We start from the raw sequence: 24,802 nt of genomic DNA, 5'->3' as shown, positions 1-24,802 counted from the left end.
CGAAAAACATTTCCCTCAAATAAGCGAACCAAATCAGGTATGGATGCATGGTAAAAACGAGAGCAATCTACAACAGTGACAATTGCGGTTCAAATCGACATCACCACACAAATTTCTTTCCTATTACCAGTAAGGATAGCATAACGGCTTGGCGTAAATCCTATATATAAAAATCCTTGGTGCACGCCTTCAATATAGGAACAAAACTAGTCAGAGTCTGAGTTGCCAGCATCTGATTGTCGACTTCGCTTGCTGGCGGCAGAAATAATAATTACATTACACCTAATGGCATTCTTCACACAACCGAAGAACAAACCATGAAGAGCAGTCCTACCACATAATCCTCAAGCTTGGCATTTTTTACTAGAACAAGAGTTGGGAGCACAACAACACTTAGTTTTTTTGTCCAAAACGGAGCCTTTTCAGCATGCACTTTGATAAATCGTGTTTCTACATGTTTTTTTAGCATTCTTCACCCGTACCCAAACCCGGCGGGTGCCATCCCTAGTTGCGCATTCAAGAAAAGAAATGCTTCAAGATTATAAATGGGAAAGGAGTCAACTGAGACAGTCATAGTGCAGATAATAAAGTGAAGATTTTCAAGGAAACAAATATAAACTAAGTGACCGGATGATTTCTTGCACAAAAACTTTGTTTTTGCTTTACTAGGTATGTTGAATGTTGCATATCTGAATGTGGCCATGCGCTCCGCGTCAACCTCATGGTATTGGAGGCCATCTCCCCCTCCAAAAGACGTAGGACGACTACCCGGTACAACATGTGGAGGTGGACCTCTACTTCAATCGGCACCCCACACGATGTTTCCGGCACCGCTGCGCGTGCGGCCGGGCAAGACCACACTCAACTACATCGCTTCATATACGACTAGAGTCGGCCCTAATAATATGGATGTCCTAATATGATTGAGGCACAGTGAACCTTAACATAGTAACATATGTACTTTCAACAATATATATCATATATCATGAAAAATATAAAGGCATAAACATAAAGAAAACGTATGTTTCTCAATACACCACCTATATGTGATTATTTGATGCAAACAATGATTATAAGATACATGTACTCGACTATAAATAAGTATTGAATAAATACGACATGGTGAAGTGCGTCGGGAGGGGGGCAGGTGCCCTCTATTCAAGTTGATTTTGTGTCCTGGAAAACAATTTTTGTAATTTATTTAAGTATATAGATATATTGGGAGGCCGCAACATGGAAGGAGGCCACAACCGAAGGTGGGTCGATGGAGTTCCACCTCGCCGGCTGGTTCGGTACCAGCGTGATCCGTCCTATTTTGTTTGGATTCATTCCCTGTAAGGTTAAGGCCAAGTGTAAACTTTCGTTCAACTTGCCGCCCGGCAGGACGTTGATGCGTCACTCAAACTCAAGCTGCACGTAGTATGCAGGGACATAAACCTGCTGGAACCGACGATGTTGTAGTACCCTCATTATTTCACCATGGAGCAGTTCTTATTAATTAAGCTCATTAGAATTATAACAAGCACATAGAAATAGCTATAAGCAGATCAAGTTGTAAATAGTCATGCAAAAACTCAGCGCAACTTTATGATGATTAATTTAACACACTGACTGGTAAAGAATTGATTTGAGTAACAAGCTTATTGTTTAGGAAGGAATAACTCTGTGACTGGGACATCATTACACGCCTACATGAGGCATGGTCATTATTTCCCTAGGATACGATGCTGGAAGACATACTCACCCGTTATGGGACGGAGGGAGTACAAAATAATCCTAAAAGTTTGGAGTAAAAATGAATCACATGGAAGGAGGAATAGGGACGTATTTAGTTAAGTTATCACCGACCCGGCGCCCCACAAACTCTTGAATATCAGCCATTGGTCTCCCCTTCAACATGGAAGCCACTTTTTCATTGGTGTCCAAAGATGTTTGTAACGCAAGTCAGACGAAGAGAGGGCATTCTTCCATGTCAGTAATTATTTTGAATAAATTCTCATTCAGGTGATTAACAAATAAAGATAAAAACTTCAAGACGTTACATGAAACATTAGAACCAATGAATGTAAAAGAAACCTCACTAGCACAAAGACGACCAACGCCGTCGATGCAAGATAGGATATTGGCTGAAGATTTGGATAGACGTCTCTGTGATTCTTTTGCTGTTTCATCAGATTCTTTTTTCTGGTAGTTAGACTTATTCTGTAATGTAGTTATTAATGTGTACTGCACAAACAAAAATTAATAGTCCTCATAAATAAATCTTTTTGTTTTGGAAACAAGACAAAAGATTTGCCATTTTCATTGAATAAGGAGTTTTAGGGATCTCAGCCAAAGGTCAAATACAACATATCACTCTCGCGGCATGATACTAGGTGAACATGAGATAGCTTCTCCCATAGGTTGACAAACTCATAAAGATAGTCGACCGTGTTGCCCTGGGAGGTCTTCGAGATAAAATCTTGAGCCACTGAACTTCAGTAACATACTTAAATAGTAGAGCAGGGACTAAGATGTGAGACCTCAGAATGCAAAAGTCCCAACTCTTCACTCAAATCCTTGAAACAAACTGTTCTGGGGTCATAGTATGTTTGTAGTACTTTTTTTTGGATCAACAAGAACCCAAGGCTTTTTTGTAGATCATATATTGAAGACTAGCCCCTGTGGCTTTTAAATTAAAAGAGAACAACTGTGAGCACCCCTGCAGAGCACAAGGATCAAATGCGGGTGGGCTAGGGGCCATGACCGCACACGCCTCTAGACAACTGTTCGATGCCCAGTTATATATGTTTGCAGTTCAATGGACATAAATGAATGGTGCGGTGATCACAACTAGAATATTGTGCAAATACTAAATTTGTATAACCAGAAAATTAGGAACTACCTTAGCATTTAGAAGCTTTTCCAGTTCAATGAACTGAAATCCAGATCAGAAGAGACACCTAAAGATGACAAAGAAAAAACAAAATCATTAGAGAAGATTTATGTGGTGTAGAAGCAAATCAAACCTATGGTAGATACTACAACACAAGGGAACAACAGAAATATTGACAGTCCATGGCATATATACAACCGAAGATTATGCCCTTTGTCGTGGAAATGTCACGGCAGATGTCTGATAACCCACAAATGTAGGGAATCGCAACAGCTTTCGAGGGTAAAGTATTCAACCAAAATTTATTGATTCGACACAAGGGGAGCCAAAGAATATTCTTAAGTATTAGCAATTGAGTTATCAATTCAACCACACCTGGATAACTTAGTATCTGCAGCAAAGTATTTAGTAGCAAAGTAGTATGATAATAAAGGTAACAGTGGAAAAAGTAAAGATAATAGTTTTGTAGTAGTTGTAACAGTAGCAACGGAAAAGTAAATAAGCAAAGCACAATATGTTAAAAGCTCATAGGCATTGGATCAGTGATGGATAATTATGTCAGATATGATTCCTCATGTAATATCTATAACATAGGGTGACATAGAACTAGCTCCAATTCATCAATGTAATGTAGGCATGTATTCCGAACATAGTCATACGTGCTTATGGAAAAGAACTTGCATGACATCTTTTGTCCTACCCTCCCGTGGCAGCGGGGTCCTAGTGGAAACTAAGGGATATTAATGCCTCCTTTTAATAGAGAACTGGAACAAAGCATTAGCACATAGTGAATACATGAACTCCTCAAACTACGGTCATCACCGAGAAGTATCCCGATTATTGTCACTTCGGGGTTGTCGGATCATAACACATAATAGGTGACTATAGACTTGCAAGATAGGATCAAGAACTCACATATATTCATGAAAACATAATAGGTTCAGATCTGAAATCATGGCGCTCGGGCCCTAGTGACAAGCATTAAGCATAGCAAAATCATAGCAACATCAATCTCAGAACATAGTGGATACTAGGGATCAAACCCTAACAAAACTAACTTGATTACATGGTAAATCTCATCCAACCCATCACCGTCCAGCAAGCCTATGATGGAATTACTCACACACGGCGGTGAGCATCATGAAATTGGTGATGGAGGATGGTTGATGATGACGACGGCGACAAATCCCCCTCTCTGGAGCCCCGAACGGACTCCAGATCAGCCCTCCCAAGAGAGATTAGGGCTTGGCGGCGGCTCTGTATCGTAAAACGCGATGAAACTTTCTCTATGATTTTTTTCTCCACGAAACAGAATATATGAAGTTGGAGTTGAGGTCGGTGGATCATCATGGGGCACACGAGACAGGGGGCACGCCCATGGGGAGGGCGCCCCCCACCCTCGTGGACAGGGTGTGGGCCCCCTGGCTTTGATTCTTTCGCCAGTATTTTTTATATTTTCCAAAACTTATCTCTGTGGATTTTCAAGTCATTCCGAGAACTTTTGTTTTCTACACAATAAACAACATCATGGCAGTTCTGCTGAAAACAGCGTCAATCCAGTTTAGTTTCATTCAAATCATGCAAGTTAGAGTCCAAAACAAGGGCAAAAGTGTTTGGAAAAGTAGATACGTTGGAGACGTATCAACTCCCCCAAGCTTAAACATTTGCTTGTCCTCAAGCAATTTAGTTGATAAACTAAAAGTGATAAAGAAAAACTTTTACAAACTCTATTTTCTCTTCTTGTTGTAAATATGTAGAGCCAGCATTCAAGTTTTTAGCAAGGGTTATAAACTAACCATACTCACAATAACGCTTAGGTCTCACAATTACTCATATCAATGGCATTCAGCTAGCGAGCAATAATAATAAAAATCGGATGACAACACTTTCTCAAAACAATCATAATATGATATAATAAGATGGTATCTCGCTAGCCCTTTCTGAGACCGCAAAACATAAATGCAGTGCACCTTTAAAGATCAAGGACTGACTAAACATTGTAATTCATGGTAAAACAGATCCAGTCAAGTCATACCCAATATAAACCAATAGTAATGAATGCAAATGACAGTGTGCTCTCGAGCGGGTGCTTTTTAATAAGAAGGATGATGACTCAACATAAAAGTAAATAGATAGGCCCTTCGCAGAGGGAAGCGGGGATTTGTAGAGGTGCCAGAGCTCGATTTTAAAATAGAGATGAATAACATTTTGAGCGGCATACTTTCACTGTCAACGCAACAACTATGAGATGGTGATATCTTCCATACTACATGCATTATAGGCAGTTCTCAAACAGAATGGTAAAAGTTATACTCCCCCACCACCAACAAGCATCAATCCATGGCTTGCTCGAAACAACGAGTGGCTCCAACTAACAACAGCCCTGGGGGAGTTTTGTTTAATTATGTTGATTTGCTTTGATCTTTTTGGATCATGGGACTGGGCATCCCGGTTACCAGCCATTTCTCGTGAATAAGGAGCGGAGTCCACTCCTCTTGAGAATAATCCACCTAGTATGGAAGATATAGGCGGCCCTAGCTGGAACATGAGCTGCTCGAGCATACAAAACAGAATTTCATTTAAAGGTTTGGAGTTTGGCACATACAAAATTACTTGGAAAGGTAAGTAAATACTGCATATAGGAAGATATGGTGGACTCATATGGAACAACTTTTCGGGTTTAAGGAGTTTGGATGCACAAGCAGTATTCCCGCTTAGTACAGGTGAAGGCTAACAAAAGACTGGGAAGCAACCAACTGAGAGAGCGACAACAGTCATGAACATGCACTAAAATTAATTTACACCGAGTACAAACATAAGTAGGATATAATCCACCATGAACATAAATATTGTGAAGGCTATGTTGATTTGTTTCAATTACATGCATGAACATGTGCCAAGTCGACTCACTCAATTCATTCAAAAGAGGATGCCATCCTATCATACCAAATCATAATCATTTTAATAGCATGTTGGCACGCAAGGTAAACCATTATAACTCATAGCTAATCAAGCATGGCACAAGCAACTATAATATCTAAATGTCATCACAAATATGTTTACTTCATAATAAGCTGAATCAGGAACGATGAACTCATCATATTTACAAAAACAAGAGAGGTCGAGTTCATACCAGCTTTTCTCATCTCAACCAGTCCATCATATATCGTCATTATTGCCTTTCACTTGCACGACCGAACGATGTGTATAATAATAATTGTGCACGTGCATTGGACTAAGCTGGAATCTGCAAGCATTCAACTCAAGAGAGAAGACAAAGTAATATGGGCTCTGAGTTAAATAAACAATCATGCATATGAGAGCCACTAAGCATTTTCAATATGGTCTTCTACTCTTGACCCCCAATGGAAAGAAAAGAAAATAAAACTATTTACACGGGAAAGCTCCCAACAAGCAAGAAGAAGAACGAGAAATCTTTTTGGGTTTTCATTTTAATTTCTACTACAAGCATGGAAATTAAATTAACTAATTGTTTTTGGTTTTTCTTAAGGTTTATCAAACACACAAGAAGAAAGCTATAAAAAGAAATTAAACTAGCATGGATAATACAATGAAAGAGTATGAGCACCGACATCTAGAATAGTGTGTGAACATGAGTGTAAAGTCAGTGAGAAATACGTACTCCCCCAAGCTTAGGCTTTTGGCCTAAGTTGGTCTATTGCCAAGGACCGCGGCTGCTCTTCCCGGTGTACTGAGGAGTGTAATCAGGATACCACTGACTGGCGATCTCCTTCGGATCCCACTGGTAAGATGATGAACGATAAGGGTCTAGTGGAGGTTCCGGCTCAGGCTCTGGAGTGCATGCTTGGCCTCGATGAGCATAAATCGCTTCCGGCGTGACAAGATAATTAACTGCAGCCAAATCAAACAACAGAGGCGCAGGCAGGATAATAATTTCATTGTGTTTCTTATTAAATCTTAAGTTATATAGGAGCATCTTATCATCATTGTGAACAATAAACTCATGTGCTACCATGCTCTTGTAATCTAAAATGTAAGGAGGCAATATTGTCTCCTCTTTCTTATGGTGTCTAATAGGTATCTGGAAATATTTAGCAAGACGCGCAACATAGATACCTCCAAAGATGGGCCCTTTTGTACGGTTCAGGCTTTGCCGTTTAGCAATAACGACACCCATACTAAAACTATTATCATTAAACAAGGCATGGAATAGAATAATAATATCAGGAACACTGAAGTTTTCACTATTTCCACGACCAATTAAGCATCTACTAGCAAATAAGGCAAAGTAGCATAAAATAGGAAAGTGTATGCTAGAGATTCTCGCATTGGAACCCTTCTTTGGATCCCCTACAGTAATGGTGTTAACAAAGCCATCCACATCTTTACGATGTGGTTCATCTAATTTTCCCTCAAAGGGTATTCTACATACCACACAAAAATTACGTAAAGACATTTCCTTAAATTCATCATATAAATGAAATGATACTGATGGAGGTGAATTCTTAGGATAGTAATAAAAGTTTTGCACAAAAGTATTGGTGAGTAAGAGATACTGATTGATCCGGTCGTGGAGGAAGTCGGTGAGGCCTGCATTTTCAATCAAGGAATAAAAGTCTTCATAAATCCCGGCTTCTCTCAAGAAATTATCACATGGCCATTCGCACGATCGTACTTCCGCTACGCGAGGAAGATTATACTTGGCCTTTTCCTTTTCTTTAGCTTGTTTTTCCTGGGAGCCTTGGCTAGAAGAGCCCCTCAAAAATCTCCTTAACATTTTCTGAAAATTTCTGAAAATTTTAGTAACTTCAAAATAAAAGTGAATATAACCAAACAAGATTGGTAGCAACTTCTCCTACAAGTGCCTATAGCCTATATCATGCATTAGAATTACTTGGGACCTCATATATTTAACATGCAAGCTCAAGAACAGTGTCACCTATGCAGCAAAATTTTTGCAATGAATAAAGCACTAGAACCAAAACTAATTGGACCAATGGAGGAGTCACATACCAAGCAACAATCTCCCAAAGCAGTTTTGTGAATGTAGCTTTGAGCAAGGAGATCGAAAATCGCATCAAAATGAGCTAGAACTCGTGCTTGAGCTGGATGGGGATTTTTCTGGGAAGAAGATGGAGTGTGTGGGTGCAGGAATAAGTGGAGGGGGGCCACCGTGGGCCCACGAGACAGGGGGCGCGCCCTCCACCCTCGTGGTCAGGTGCTTCCCCCCCTACAGTGTTTTCAGTGCCTAAAATCCTCAAATATTCCATAAAAAATCATACTAAATTTGCAGGGCATTTGGAGCACTTCTATTTTCGGGATATTTTTTATTGCACGGATAATTCAGAAAACAAACAGATAATACTATTTTTGCTTTATTTATTCTAAATAACAGAAAGTAAAAAGAGGGTACAGAATGTTGTGCCTTCTAGTTTCATCCATCTCATGATCATCAAAATGAATCCACTAACAAGGTTGATCAAGTCTTGTTAACAAACTCATTTCGAATAACACGGAACCGGAGAAATTTCGAATAACACTAAGTTACCTCAACGGGGATATGAACATCCCCTACAATAAGAATATCATACTTTTTATTGACAGTAGGAAGGGGAAATTCAAAACCTCCAATAATGATAGTTGGAATTTTTCCAATAGAATTGATGCTATGAACTTGAGATTGTTTCCTCGGAAAGTGTACCGTATGCTCATTACCATTAACATGAAAAGTGACATTGCCTTTGTTGCAATCAATAACAGCCCCTGCAGTATTCAAAAAGGGTCTACCAAGGATAATCGACATACTATCGTCCTTGGGAATATCAAGAATAACAAAGTCCGTTAAAATAGTGACATTTGCAACCACAACAGGCACATCCTCACAAATACTGACAGGTATGGCAGTTGATTTATCGGCCATTTGCAAAGATATTTCAGTAGGTGTCAACTTATTCAATTCAAGTCTACGATATAAAGAGAGAGGCATAACACTAACACCAGCTCCAAGATCACGTAAAGCAGTTTTAACATAATTTCTTTTAATGGAGCATGGTATAGTTGGTACCCCGGGATCTCCAAGTTTCTTTGGTATTCCACCTTTAAAAGTGTAATTAGCAAGCATGGTGGAAATTTCAGCTTCCGGTATCTTTCTTTTATTTGTAATGATATCCTTCATATACTTAGCATAAGGATTTAATTTAAGCATATCAGTCAAGCGCATACGTTAGAAGATAGGTCTAATCATTTCAGCAAAGCGCTCAAAATCCTCATCATCCTTTGTATTGGATGGTTTAGGAGGAAAGGGAATGGGTTTCTGAACCCATGGTTCTCTTTCTCTACCGTACTTCCTAGCAACAAAATCTCTCTTATCATAACATTGATTCTTTGATTATGGGTTATCAAGATCAACAGCAGGTGCAATCTCTACATCATTATTATTGCTAGGTTGAGCATCAATATGAACATTATCATTAACATTATCACTAGGTTCATGTTCATCACCTGATTGCGTTTCAGCATCAGAAATAGAAATATCATTGGGATTCTCAGGTGTGTCTACAACAGGTTCACTAGAAGCATGCAAAGTCCTATATTGTTTTTCTTTTTCTTCTTTTTGGAAGAACTAGGTGCCTCTAAATTATTTCTCTGAGAATCTTGCTCGATTCTCTTAGGGTGGCCTTCAGGATACAAAGGTTCCTGAGTCATTTTACCAGTTCTAGTAGCCACTCTGACAGCAAAATCATATTTATTATTTAATTCATCAAGCAAATCACTTTGAGCTAAGTACTTGCTCAGCTTGAGTGGTAACCATAGAAGCATATTTTCTAATGAGTTTAAGTTCACCTTTAACTCTAGCCATATAATCACTCAAGCGTCCTATATCGAAAGCATTATTCTTTAATTCTCTACCAACATAAGCATTAAAACTTTCTTGTCTAGCCATAAAGTCATCAAATTCATCTAAGCATGGGCTATGAAATTTAGTAGACGGGATTTTAACTTTATCATATCTATAGAGAGAATTTACCTTTACTACCTGTGTCGGGTTATCAAGACAATGTGTTTCTTTGACAGGTGGTATATTAAGACCATGTATTTCTTCCATAGGAGGTAAATTCTTAACATCTTCAGCTTTAATACCTTTTTATTCATAGATTTCTTTGCCTCTTGCATATCTTGAGGACTGAGAAATAAAACGCCCCTCTTCTTCGGAGTGGGTTTAGGAATAGGCTCAGGAGTTGGCTTAATTGGTTCGGGAATTGCCTCAGGAATTGGCTCAGGAAGAGTCCAATTATTTTCATTAGTCAACATGTTGTTCAATAGTAATTCAGCTTGGCCAACTGGTCTTTCCCTGAAAACACAACCAGCACAACTATCCAAGTAATCCTTGGAAGCATCGGTTAGTCCATTATAAAAGATATCAAGTATTTAATTTTTCTTAAGAGGATGATCAGGCAAAGCATTAAGTAATTGGAGAAGCCTCCCCCAAGCTTGTGGGAGACTCTCTTCTTTAATTTGCACAAAATTATATATTTCCCGCAAGGCAGCTTGTTTCTTATGAGCAGGGAAATATTTAGCAGAGAAGTAATAAATCATATCCTGGGGACTACGCACACAACCAGGGTCAAGAGAATTAAACCAAGTTTTAGCATCACCCTTTAATGAGAACGAAAATATCTTAAGGATATAATAATAGCAAGACTTCTCATCATTAGTAAACAGGGTGGCTATATCATTTAACTTGGTAAGATCTGCCACGACAGTTTCAGATTCAAGGCCATAAAAAGGATCAGATTCTACCAAAGTAATTATTTCAGGATCAACAGAGAATTCATAATCCTTATCAGTAACACAGATAGGTGAAGTAGCAAAAGCGGGGTCAGGTTTCATTCTAGCATTAAGAGATTGTTGCTTCCATTTAGCTAATAACTTCTTAAGATCATATCTATCTTTGCAAGCCAAAATAGCTCTAGCAGCTTCCTCATCCATAACATAACCCTCAGGAACAACAGGTAATTCATAATCAGGGGGAGAACTTTCATCATCACTATCATCAATAATAGCATCTTCAATAATTTCATTCTCTCTAACCCTAGCAAGTTGTTGATCAAGAAATTCACCTAATGGCAAAGTAGTATCACGCACAGAAGTAGTTTCAACATAAGTATCATGCATAGCAGAAGTGGCATCATCAATAACATGCGACATATCAGAATTCATAGCAGTAGCAGGTTTAGGTGTCGCAAGCTTACTCAAAACAGAAGGAGAATCTAGTGCAGAGCTAAATGGCAGTTCCTTACCTTCCCTCATAGTTGAGGGATAAATCTTAGTTTCGCGTCTTTCAAGTTCTTCATAGTGATCAACAGATATAAATCCCAAGTGACTCAAAGAATAGAGCTATGCTCCCCGGCAACGGCGCCAGAAATTAGTCTTGATAACCCACAAGTGTAGGGGATCGCAACAGCTTTCGAGGGTAGAGTATTCAACCCAAATTTATTGATTCGACACAAGGGGAGCCAAAGAATACTCTTAAGTATTAGCAGTTGAGTTTTCAATTCAACCACACCTGGATAACTTAGTATCTGCAGCAAAGTATTTAGTAGCAAAGTAGTGTGATAATAAAGGTAACAGTGGCAAAAGTAAAGATAATAGTTTTGTAGTAGTTGTAACAGTAGCAATAGAAAAGTAAATAAGCAAAGCACAATATGTGAAAAGCTCATAGGCATTGGATCAGTGATGGATAATTATGTCGGATGCGATTCCTCATGTAATAGCTACAACATAGGGTGACACAGAACTAGCTCCAATTCATCAATGTAATGTAGGCATGTATTCCGAACATAGTCATACGTGCTTATGGAAAAGAACTTGCATGACATCTTTTGTCCTACCCTCCCGTGGCAGCGGGGTCCTTGTGGAAACTAAGGGATATTAAGGCCTCCTTTTAATAGAGAACCAGAACAAAGCATTAGCACATAGTGAATACATGAACTCCTCAAACTACGGTCATCACCGAGAAGTATCCCGATTATTGTCACTTTGGGGTTGTCGGATCATAACACATAATAGGTGACTATAGACTTGCAAGATAGGATCAAGAACTCACATATATTCATGAAAACATAATAGGTTCAGATCTGAAATCATGGCACTCAGGCCCTAGTGACAAGCATTAAGCATAGCAAAGTCATAGCAAAGTCATAGCAACATCAATCTCAGAACATAGTGGATACTAGGGATCAAACCTTAACAAAACTAACTTGATTACATGGTAAATCTCATCCAACCCATCACTGTCCAGCAAGCCTACGATGGAATTACTCACGCACGGTGGTGAGCATCATGAAATTGGTGATGGATGATGGTTGATGATGACGACGATGACAAACCCCCCTCTCCGGAGCCCCGAACGGACTCCAGATCAGCCCTCCCGAGAGAGATTAGGGCTTGGCGGCGGCTCCGTATCGTAAAATGCGATGACACTTTCTCTCTGATTTTTTTCTCCGCGAAACAGAATATATGGAGTTGGAGTTGAGGTCAGTGGAGCATCGTGGGGCCCACGAGACAGGGGGCGCGCCCCCCACCCTCGTGGACAAGGTGTGGGCCCCCTGGCCTTGATTCTTTCTCTGGTATTTTTTATATTTTCCAAAACTTATCTCCGTGGATTTTCAGGTCATTCCGAGAACTTTTGTTTTATACACAATAAACAACATCATGGCAGTTCTGCTGAAAACAACGTCAGTCCGGGTTAGTTTCATTCAAATCATGCAAGTTAGAGTCCAAAACAAGGGCAAAAGTGTTTGGAAAAGTAGATGCGTTGGAGATGTATCAATGTCCTAGTGTGAGGACTTAGTCATGAGGCCAACGCATCTATGTGGTAGCTTGAGAGGGGTTGATCGGGACGAGAGATGCAACACACAAGACAAGGATTTATACAGCTTCGGGCCCCGGGAAACATCATCCGGTAATAGCCCTACATGCTGTTTGGGGCTAGGTCTCATTATGCTCATGAGGGAGACGCCGTAAATCCGGCTCTCCTCTAGTTGTGTCTAGCCTTACTGGTTATTCAACTTGTCCCTATTTGGGGTGCCCTACCGCTCCTTATATATGTTGAAGGGGCCGGTTACATGACTAGTCCTAGTAGGATTAGGATTGCTCTATTACAAGTGGAGTCTTAGTCTTGCTTCCTTTGCAAGGGAATATTCCTTACGCTTTCCTCTTAAGTCGGCCCACCATAACATGAGCCGTCCTTCTGGGCCTTGGGCCTAGTCCTCTACTGACCCGCCATCGGGCCATTAATGAGTCGCAATGTTCAGGCGAGTTGCCCATAAACCGCCAAGTCCGGGCGGGTCGCCAGTGAGCCGCCAAGCTCTAGCAGGGTCATACATCCGGTGGGTTACACCGCGGGGTATATCCCCGACATTAGCCCCCAATTTAGCTTGGATTTATCCATGGTAAACTTATGCTGCAAAATAAACACAAGAACAAATTTAACAGGTTGTGCTCTGGTTTAAAAGTTCTCCTGAACCTGTACCTGATCATCCTTAAGTCCTTGCCATTTCCTCCTGGGTGTATGTCTATGATCTTATAGCAAATCTCCATTAACAGACATGTTCAAACTTTGCCAATGCAAAAAATCCAGGCACTTCTTCTGAAAAATCCGAGTCAATAGGCCAGCTTCATAATCAATTTGCTGACGTTGGCTGTTGGAGAGAGATATTATAAGAAATAATCCATTTGAATCGGTTTCCAAATCGCCGGCTTAATAAATATTGGTCTTGAAATACTCAACTGATATCCAGGCGGCTTAAAGATGTAGATCTGGTTTGTTTCAAAGAACTGAGAGCTTGAAGATGTTCTTCCATTATATTCATATCACTTGTAGCCCCCAAGTGCTGGGTCATTATGAAATAATGAGAAGGGACTTTCTAAATATGATCATGTAGACTTGAGCAGCAACGTGTAGCCCCCAAGGGCCGGCTCAGTAAGATAATACTGAGCTGGGACTTTGTATATAATTCATTGATAATAACATCATACGATGTAATCTCCACCATGGGGATTGAACCCACGTCCATAAGGTTAAGAGCTTTGTACTCCACCAACTGAGTAGTGGATCTTTCAACATAATGGATTAAGGCTTGTGTACCTTGAATTTTTGACAGGAGCAATTGGTAGCCCCCAAGGCCCGGCTCATTACAATGTGATGAGTCGGATCTCCAATAAGTTGAGTAAAAAATGACTTTGCATTAGCCCCCAAGTGCCATGGTGCATGCTAGCAGTGACATGGGACTTGCATATTTGATGTAATCTTGACTTGAATAATGTAGCCCCCAAGAGTCAGGTCGTAAGCCTGCAGCGACTCGGGACTATTCCCTCCATTGCAAAAATAATCATGTCCATTGATAAAATAATAGCCATTGCACTGAAGCGACTTTGAAGACCTCCATCATAATATTGGCTGTGTAGTGAGGGTGATAACCCAATCTTCAGAAGCCAAAACTTCCAAATATTTATGATTGTCATATGCTGGCGACTTATCATCCAAAGTCAAGCCGGGTTAAATAGAAACCACACATATATGCTTCAGATATGAACAAAAAGTCTCAAGACAAACCCAAAAGACTGTTTTCAAAAAAAAATCTGAAGTCAAAACAAAGAGAAAAGGCGGGGCTTCTGATTCGAATACGATCAGTAAGCCGGACCAAAAGGGGTTAAGCTATGATTCGAATACGATCAAGAAGCCTCTAGTGGGTTTGGCATTACGCCGATCAAGAGGGTACCGATAGATATATTCTCTTTGGTTCGAATACGACCTATGTTTGAACAGGAAGCCCCCAAATGACCTTGAAACTTTTTAACGACTCTGATTCGAATACGATCAGCGTCGGACCCAAAGGGGTTAAGCTATGATTCGAATACGATCCAGCCCACAAGTGGGTTTGGCATTGCACCGATCAAGAGGGTACCGACAGCTATGTTCTTTTTTGTTCGAATACGACCTATGTTTGAACAGGAAGCCCTCAAATGGCCTTGAGACTTTTTTAATGACTCTGATTCGAATACGACCAGGAAGCCGTGCCAAAGGGGTTAGGCTAGATTCGAATACGATCAGCCCCTAATGGTCATTTGAAGCAGGGTACCTATGTTTGAGCTGTGCTTTGCAACAGACTCTCTTTGATCCCTTTAATTTTTCCTGAGAACTCGAGCTTTGCGAGAGATAAATTCTTCTTGAGCCGAAATTTTTCCGGACGGCCTTTAAACTGACAACATTTATTGAACTATGTCCATGTAGCCCTCGAATCTTTAAGACGACTCAATGAGTTGACTTGAGATTCTCCACAGTTGACCGTGATATAGACCGGTTTGAGTCCTGCATGGGACAACTTAAAAGCCAAAGTAATTACTCTTTTAAAAAAAATGCAATATAAAATATACTGGATGGATTTCACCTGATATGTCAGGCCAGTAATTATCCACCGCAGACTTGATGATCACGGTGAAGCTGAAATCAATCACGGGTGAGCCGGCCGCAGCGTTGTGAGCCAGCGCGGACGGGCGAGTCAATCGCAAGCGCGGACAGACGAGTCAACCACGTCATGTTGATGTAACAGGGGCGGCGACTTGCACACATATTCATCGAGCAACACAGCATGGATAAGCGCTAATGCAAAGATAATGTTTGGCACATGCCCCTTTGTGACACCTTTGTAATGGATAGTGGTCCTGCGAGAGAAATACCACCAACCAAAAGTAATTGCTCTTAAAAGATTAAAACATGTACTGATAAAATATATAGGAGGGATAACACCTGATTTGATAGGCCGGAAATTATCCGCCTCGGAGTCGATACAGATCGAGCTGCAGGGGCGGCGACTTGCACACGTCCAACGAGCAGCGGGCAAGCGTGGTCCTGGTGAATCGATGTAGACCGGGCCACAGGGGCGGCGACTTACGCACGTCTATTCACCAGGTAGCGTGGCACGGACGAACTCCAATGCACAATGTTGCCAGCATATGCTCCATACCCGCCAGTGAGCCGCCAAGCTCTAGCCGGGTCATACATCCGGCGGGTTACACCGCGGGGTATATCCCCGACACCCTTCAAGAGTTACTTCTCTGGGTTAACGTTTCTTTCACTTGGCAATCATAGTTCACCTTTAGAATTTAGCTCATAACCTATATGCTATTGTTAATAAGAATGTAACAATGAACTTCAAATTTATATTATTTTTCAACAACCTTAACACCTTTCATCATAGCCTACGATCAAGTTTATCCATGCCACTGTATTTACTGTTTTAGCATTCACTTGTTTACCTTAAATTATGTGTCTGACACAAAGTTTCATCAGTTTATTTAATATATCTGACATGTAAGTAGAAACAATTCAAAGCATATAGCGTTGTATGCAATGTAACAAACAAAAAAGTACTTTATGTATTTGTGAATGCTTGCCTTTTCTTACAAGAGGCCATCAGTGAAGCTAAAGCCATTGGAGATCAGTTTTATTCGAATATTGACATTTGGACAGGCACACAAGGAAATTTGGCTGAAGATATTCCAGTCTCAGCACGTGTTATGCACCAACTAGTGAGCATTAGGGAAAACTTTCTTACAGGCGGATAACTAACTTTATTATAGTTCGGACCCAAATAACAACACATACCAAAGAGATCCTCAAAGTTCTTTTTTTCTTGTGCAACATCACTCAACCGATGTAATCTAAAGCATCATACTCTTTCCACACATAAAAAGTGACATTTGGGAAATGTCACAAGTCTTAAAATCATATGACGAAAGGTGACCATCAATATTGTTTCAAATATTCAACTTAAAATATTGTTTCAAATATTCAACTTAAAATCATATGCATAAATAAGCCTTGAGAAGTGTTCCTTTTAGCATTGTAGTATTATAATTTTGTATTTTTTGTTGTTTATATGTGTATGTTGCAATGGAACAAGTGATCAAAAATATATTAAAGACCACATACGAAAATGTCACTTCTTCATGTGGCTAAGGGAATGCCGTCCACCAGTAGACGCAGCATTGTTGTACATAATTTACTGATGTGTACTATACAGCCGGTGCCCAGGCAAACTCGATATACAGTAGATATAAGCAATGTGACATTCTACAAGAGCACATAGTTAGAGGCCTTCTCGAGGGCTTTTCAGATTTGTAACTTGTCATAACTTCCATCCGCATCCGCGAGCAATAGTATCGCGAATCAGGGTATCATTTTATCTCCTTGTCAAGTAAGTCATCGATTTTCTGACAATCACACCGAGCGAGAAAAGTCCTGCTAGCAACGAAAAACTTTTCCACTCAAATAAACAAACCAAACCAGGTATGGACGCATGGTAAAAACGAGAGCAATCTACAACAGTGACAATTGCGGTTCAAATCGCCATCGCCACGCAAACTTCTTTCCTATTACTAGTAAGGATAGCATAACAGCTTGGCGTAAATCCTATATATAAAAATCCTTGGCGCACACGCCTTCAATACAGGAACAGAACTAGTCAGAGTCTGAGTTGCCAGTATCTGATTGTCGAACGCTTCGCTTGCTGGCAGCAGCTTGCTTGGAAGGATTTGCAGGCCCCTCTCCGTCGAGGAAGATCACTTGAGCTTTCGCAATGCGTTCCTCCAGATCTTCAGTGCTGAAGTCATCTTTACCACCCAGCTCATCAAATCCAACCTGGTAGTAACAGAAATAATAGTTACACACACGCCTGACGACATTTTTTATTTTTTACACAGCTGAAGAACAAACTGTTAAGAGCAGTCTTACCACATAATCCTCAACCTTGGCGTTCTTCACTAAGGCAAGAGTTGGAAGCACAACAACCCTTAGTTTTTCGGTCAGAAAGGGAGCCTTTTCAGCATGGACTTTGATAAACCGTGTTTCTACATGCTGTTTAGCAAGAATCGACATGTGTTTGTCCATAACCTGCACCCCAATAAAGGAGAGATGTAAGAAAATACTTTTGGACAATGCAAGTTTCAGCTAAATAACACTGCTATCATCAGCGCCACATGACAAAAACAACATAAAGGCACTAAATAGGAACAAATACTTGCAGCGCCGTCACAGCGTTCTTCTGAGTCACAATGGCACACTTAGAGTGCATTCAAGAAGAAAAAATGGTTCAAGCTTATGTTCAAAAATTGACATGAACCAAAATTCTCAAACAATCTACATGACAACGTCTCACATATATTTTTCTTTCAAAAATTCTCGAAATTTAATCCAACCTTCCTTGCCATATCCTTGATCTCTAGTGTTCAAACCGCTTGTTTTGTTCAAAATTCTTGAACTAAAATTATAAAACAGAAACCAACAAAAGTGAACTTTGTCCAAACCCTATTTTAAAAAATCGTAAAAAAACCTAAAAATTCACCAAGTTGTATCTTGGCATCTCCAGCACTCTTCATGTTGCGAGATGATCAAGTTCAGTTCAACTTTCCAGAATAGCATCCCAACAATAGCTTCAGCTTCTAGAAGGAAAATTCCTCAAGGACTCAAATAATTCTGAGATGAAGTCAGAGGTGAGTTTTGACCTCTAAACACATGCAGAAGTGGACACGCTCTGGATATGCACAAAGCCAAGAGTGAATCATTGCAAATCCCTCCCAAATTCCCCTAAATCTCTCTGCTGTTACTGATCCATTGAAATTTTGAAGCAATTATCAATTGGCCACCCCCAAAATATATTACTCAGCTCGTAAGTTTTTTAAGCCTCCCTGGTTAACGTAGGAGATTCATCCAGAATGCAAGCCTCTTTTCACAGTCCTGAAAGGGCAATTTTCAACAGCAAGATGCATTCAACACTCAAACATAAAATGACTCAAGCACATGTGTTAGCCCTGCCTGACTTTGCAAAACAATTTATAGTAGATGCAGAGACATGTGCTTATGGTATTCGCGCAGTCCTCATGCACGGTGGCAGGCCTATCTCTTTTTTCAGCAAAATAATTTTTCCTAGGGCATCTGCTCTCTCCACTTGTGATAAAGAGGCAATGGCCATCATTGAAGCATTAACAAAAATGGAAACACTATTTTGCTACTTCTTCCTTGATCATCAGAACAGTTCAACAGAGTCGCAAGTACATCCAAGAGCAGAAACTGAGAGAGGGCATTCTACACAAGCTATTGGTCAAATTACTGGGCTTATACCATTAAATATAAAAAAGGCAACAAAACAGAGTAGCCGGTGCTCTCTCTAGAGTTCAGCACAAATTGCACTCTATTTGCTAGTACTGCAAAAGCAGCTTGGGTTGCTGAAGTGGTTGCTAGCTACAACCAGGACCAGAGATGCAAAGATCTGATCACCCAGCTGACGACTAGCCTGGACTCCCTTCCCAATTATAATTTCAAGCAAGGAGTGATCCAATATAAAAACAGAGTCATTGTAGGTTCACACAATGCCCTCAGAAACAAATTAATCTCTGCACTACATAATTCCTTTGTGTTTCTTTTCATTGAAAAGGTAGAAGTTCAGTTACAATCCTCGGAAGAGGTGCAGTACATAATTCAGAGTTGGGTGGGAGTTCAGGCCGTAGAGCTACATATAGAAGGATTAAGCTCCTTTTCCATTGGTCCGGTATGAAACAAGACATTCTTGACTTCGTCAAGCAATGCCACGCTTATCAAATCAATAAACCCGAGCACACTTAGTACCCTGGACTACTACAACCTCTCCATGTTCCAGACTTTGCTTCGTACCATATTAGTATGAAGTTTGTTTAGGGTTTTCTTGGTACCATATTAGTATGGACTTTGTTGAGCGTTAGTAATGTCTTTCAACTCTCTCCTTAGTTCTTGTGCCAAATCCAAAACGGCATCTAAATCTAAATGTGAATAGAAGTAGTACGTAATGGCACTTGCAGGTCCACCTAACAGATAAAATTCATCCAACAAGTATGGCCTTCACCTCTAGGGCAGCACCCCTCGCGCATTTTCGCAAACACAAGGATGTTGGACTCCATAAATAATAATCGGACACCAAGCATTTGTGAGTGCGCCGGCTAAACAACTATTCAAGTTTCATTTAACTCATAAATGGCAAGTAACTTAAGTTGGAAGGAGTGAGAAGTGCTGAGTTAAAGAGCATGGCTTGTGCAGTACAGATGGAGCAGCCGACATCCGTATTGCAGATCCCACAGCAATTCCAGGGGTTGGGTAAAGAACCAGGTCGAAACGAAAGCATTAACCCAGCTCAAGATATCCCGATCTTCGAAAGGCACAGCATTATCATTGCCAATCGAAGATGATTTACCACGAGATCCACATCTAAACAATCCGATCTGACCTTTTTTTCCCCAAGGAATGGAATGAAAAGAAGGAAGCCAATGAAAGGAGCGCACCTTGCAGGGCCAGTTGTCGCGGTAGAAGTGGCACACCATGCGCTCGCTGGCCTTGGCGGCGGAGAAGAACTCTTTCTCGGGGACCTCCGTGTACTCGCCGTGCCCCAGGGCGCGCCACTTGGCCCGGCGCTCGGCCGCGCGGCGCATCTGCAGCATCCGGCGCTCGCGTAGCGCCTCGATGTCGTCCGGGTCGAGCCGCTCGAGCGCGGCGATCTGCTCGTCTAGCTTGTCCTCGACCGCCTTCGCGGCCGACAGGACTTGCTTCTCCAAGATCTGCGATCGTTGGGGCACGCCGGGTCAGAGAAAAGGAGATGGGGAAGCGGGCGGAGTGCGACAGGCCGGAGATCGTTTACCTGGCCGATGACGCCGTCCATGGCGGCAGCGGCGGGAGGATGGAAACGGAGACGGCGATCGGGGAGAAGAGAAAGAGGGACGGCGTGGAGTGAAGAGGGAATCCGGGTGGAGTTTTGCTGCGGCAGTTCGGCTCCGGGCCCTTTGTCGGCTACTTGAATATCCAGAAAATCGATTTTTTTATTATAAGTATATTAATACAAAATTATGTCAATTACGCCCAACCTTTTTTTTGCGAGATAATTACGCCCAACCTTTACAATGACACATATCAATATCAAGCTACAGTCTAGACATAAAAATGTACACAGCCAGTCATAAAAATAATAATAAGAAAAGGCCGACAAAACCAACAATTTGCGATAAACTGACAACAACGACGCACGGGCTAGGAAAAAGGTTATCTGTAAACAAAGCCCCCAAACCTCCCAAACCCGTTGCAGGTGAGAGCTTGAGTTTTTACCCGGAGAGCACAAGTAAGGGTGGAATTCAAGTCCAGCCAAGGCTCGACCCGTTAGAGCTTGTTAAGATAACGAATCATGTCGGTTTGACTCGTTAACGTAACGAGCTCAGATTCAAACTCGGCTCGATTTGTGTAACTCGCGGGCCAGCTCGTTTAGCTAGTCAACCTCGCTATAACCATAATAACAAAATACATGCATTATGTATGTAATTAATCTATAAAATATATTCGTAGACACTTACATTTCTTCCTAGATCGCAACAATCAACAATTTACACTAAAGAAACACTTTGTACACTTCATAAATGATAACAATCAACAGCAATATTAGTACTCATCTTGTGTCCCTTTTAATTAACAAGCTTAATGAGCTAAACGAGTAACTCGCTAGCTCGGCTCGTTAAACTTGTTATGTTAACGAGCTCAGATCAAAAGTTGACTCGGCTCAACTCGTTAGTCACCGAGTTCGACTCAAATCGAGCCGAATCATGAGCTGCTCGTTTAGCTCGCGAGTTTCAAGTAAAATTCCAGCTCAAATGACATGAGCAGAATGTGAAGCAATGCCTACAGCAAGGACACAACATGTGAGACATCGCGATCGCCAGGTGCAACCATCGACCTAGGGTTTCATCCCGGAGCTCGAGACTCGATGCTTGAAGAGCCACCAAGACAAAGACACACCATCTGTTGTCGATTGTCGCCACCCTTTTGCTGATGGAGACGAAGCTGCATGAAAGCATCCACATATCATTCTCATGGGGAACTAAAATACAACATGGCATACATGTATGGAGGTTGCCGACCACGCGGTCAAATAAATGCGTGTGAGCACATAACTGTCACAAACTCTTAGAGTCGAACACATCGGGATCCATCTTAGGCGCATGTGCTCCAAAATCTTTTGGCAAGGGCGACGACGACAACGATATCAAGACATGACGACAAATCCGTGGCTCCTTCATACTCTCCAGCAAGCCCGTCCTTATTAAAATGCATGCAAAGTCTTTGAGTTGATCATCATAGGCTTCTCGAGGAGATAGGTTGTTGGATCAATGGGGTAGAATCCAGTGGCGATACTCTTCCACATCTTCGAAGCGTACCTAATATGATCCCGCATTTCAAATTCCTAGCCGAGAACTTCCCCTTTACATTATAAATGGGAGGGTTACCTTGATACTTTATCATCGGTTCTTTTGGAATTGTGTGAAGTGCATTAAGGTAATCCCACCCATTTTCATCATGTTTACTTCGGGGAGAGGAAAGGAGAGCACTTGTTCAGTCATTGGCGGACTTTCCTTCACTACGGGGCCGATGGAGACTCCATTAGGACTCCCACCACTTGCAAGCATTTCCGCTATAGCCTCTTCAACCATGATCTTCAATCCAGGGGCGTGTTTATCCAACAAGTGTACGACTTCTGTGGAGGTATAATGCTTATCCTCTAGTTGTCTCGAGGATGTTTCCTTTCCGGAATCAAAAAGCGCCACACTGTTGGTATCTTGCACGTCCCTCTTTCCAATCATCTCGCTCTAGGGAGGTTAAGCCACAAGACAGAGCACGAGGCTCTAATAAAAATTGAAAGGGTTGGGATGAACCTAGAGGGGGAATTTTAATTGATTATTATGAAGTTTAGGCAATGTGGAATATAGATGTGAGCCTAAACAATTGCTAAAGTGAGATAAGCAATGTAATGTAGTATGTTCAACATGTTACAATAAACGCACGTCCAGTGACCAAAGTAAACCACAAGCAGGGAGTTAGGTTAGGGATAACCGACAACACGGAGATGAAGGTGTATCCCGATGTTCACTTCCTTGGAGGAAAGCTAGTCATCGTTGGAGGGATGGGTGTTATCACTGAAAGGGCATCTCCCTACCAAAGTGTTTTGGTGTTGATGACAACGTAATTTGCGGACTAACCATGTGCTTGAGCTAAACATGCATATTCAAAAGTGGCACAAGACAGTTAGGCTCCCCTCTGGAAGGAAAAGACCAAAGATGGTGTTTCCGACGTCTTTATTTCTTTGGTTGTAGGAAATTCATACTACTAAGAGGGGGTCCGTGTTGAAAGGTACGTGTGAACTCAGAACATGTATACAAAACATATATTGCACACATATCACATTGCCAACAGTATCGAGGAGAGCCTCAAGTCCTACCAAGTTGCAGAAATTGTACACCCAATATCATGTATTATGTAAGTACGATAAGCAAAGATGTTAACCTAGGTCGAGTTTGAATTTGGTAGCGTAAGTGGGGCCGTCCTAAACACATTTTTCCTGCAGTTCCTAAAGATGTTGTCTTATATGAGATCGAACTGCACGCCTCCTCTAGGGCGGTTCATCACAAAAGTCATGTGATCTGCCTCCATGATCTTGTAATACCTAAGTTTGCATTGCCACAACAAAAACACAAGAATGTAAGTGATCTTGTTTTGTGATAGAGAATTTTCATAAAGCTTATGCACATTGGTGGATAGTGCAATTTGGTCCAAACATCATCATAATCCTAGCAAATACTTCTCAAACAACATTAAATTCTTATATGATTAGTCTCTAGTGTATATTAAAAATTGGATTGCAGTTTAGAGGCGTGTCGTGGCACCCCTACTAGATCCGCCACTGGTTCTGTAGAAAGTAGAACAAGGTTTCCAAAAGAAGAAAAATGCTTTCCGCAGAAATTAGAACTAGTTTTCTTTGGGTATCCTATGAAGACGCATTTATCCGTTTTGGGTTCGAGCTTATCAGGTTGAAACATTTTCACATAAGCATCACAACCCCAAACTTTAAGAAATGACAACTTGGGTTTCTTGCCAAACCACAGTTCATATGTTGTCGTCTCAACAGATTTAGATGGTGACCTATTTAACGTGAATGCAGCTGTCTCTAAAGTATAACCCCAAAACGATAGCGATAAATCAGTAAGAGACATCATAGATTGCATCATATCTAATAAAGTACGGTTACAACATTTGAACACACCATTACGCTGTGGTGTTCCATGTGGCGTGAGTTGTGAAACTATTCCACATTGTTTCAAATGAAGACCAAACTCGTAACTCAAATATTCGCCTCCGCGATCAGATCATAGAAACTTTATTTTCTTGTTACGATGATATTCCACTTCACTCTGAAATTCTTTGAATTTTTCAAATGTTTCAGACTTATGTTTCATTAAGTAGATATACCCATATCTGCTTAAATCATCTGTGAAGGTCAGAAAATAACGATACCCTCCGCGAGCCTCAACACTCGTTGGACCGCATACATCGGTATGTATTATTCTGAATAAGTCAGCGGCTCGCTCCATTGTTCCAGAGAACGGAGTCTTAGTCATCTTGCCCATGAGGCATGGTTCACAAGCATCAAGTGATTCATAATCAAGTGATTCCAAAATCCCATCAACATGGAGTTTCTTCATGCGCTTTACACCAATATGACCTAAACGACAGTGCCACAAATAAGTTACACTGTCATTACTAACTTTGCATCTTTTGGCTTCAACATTATGAATATGTGTATCACTACAATCGAGATTCAATAAAAATAGACCACTCATCAAGGGTGCATGACCATAAAAGATATTACTCATATAAATAGAACAACCATTATTCTCTGATTTAAATGAATAACCGTCTTGCATCAAACAAGATCCAAATATAATGTTCATGCTCAACGCTGGCACCAAATAACAATTATTCAGGTCTAAAACTAATCCCGAAGGTAGATATAGAGGTAGCGTGCCGACGACGATCACATC

The 24,802-nt window shown here is 40.9% G+C and overlaps 1 protein-coding gene across 1 annotated transcript; it reads right to left on the bottom strand.

The window, feature by feature from the left end:
• Window positions 1-17,163: 17,163 nt before the first annotated feature.
• Window positions 17,164-20,733, bottom strand: LOC123071735 (thioredoxin domain-containing protein 9 homolog). The gene is made up of 4 exons (XM_044495319.1): window positions 20,584-20,733; window positions 20,231-20,503; window positions 17,655-17,813; window positions 17,164-17,561 (listed from the first exon to the last, which is right to left on the bottom strand). The coding sequence occupies exons 1-4, from the start codon at window positions 20,602-20,604 to the stop codon at window positions 17,382-17,384; spliced, it is 633 nt and encodes a 210-aa protein (XP_044351254.1). The 5' UTR covers window positions 20,605-20,733; the 3' UTR covers window positions 17,164-17,381.
• Window positions 20,734-24,802: the final 4,069 nt, after the last annotated feature.

This window comes from Triticum aestivum, chromosome 3B, assembly GCF_018294505.1.
Source record: "Triticum aestivum cultivar Chinese Spring chromosome 3B, IWGSC CS RefSeq v2.1, whole genome shotgun sequence".
NCBI classification, from domain to species: domain Eukaryota; kingdom Viridiplantae; phylum Streptophyta; class Magnoliopsida; order Poales; family Poaceae; genus Triticum; species Triticum aestivum.
The sequence above is the reverse complement of the archived record's forward strand: the minus strand, read 5'-3'. Positions and strand labels throughout refer to the sequence as shown.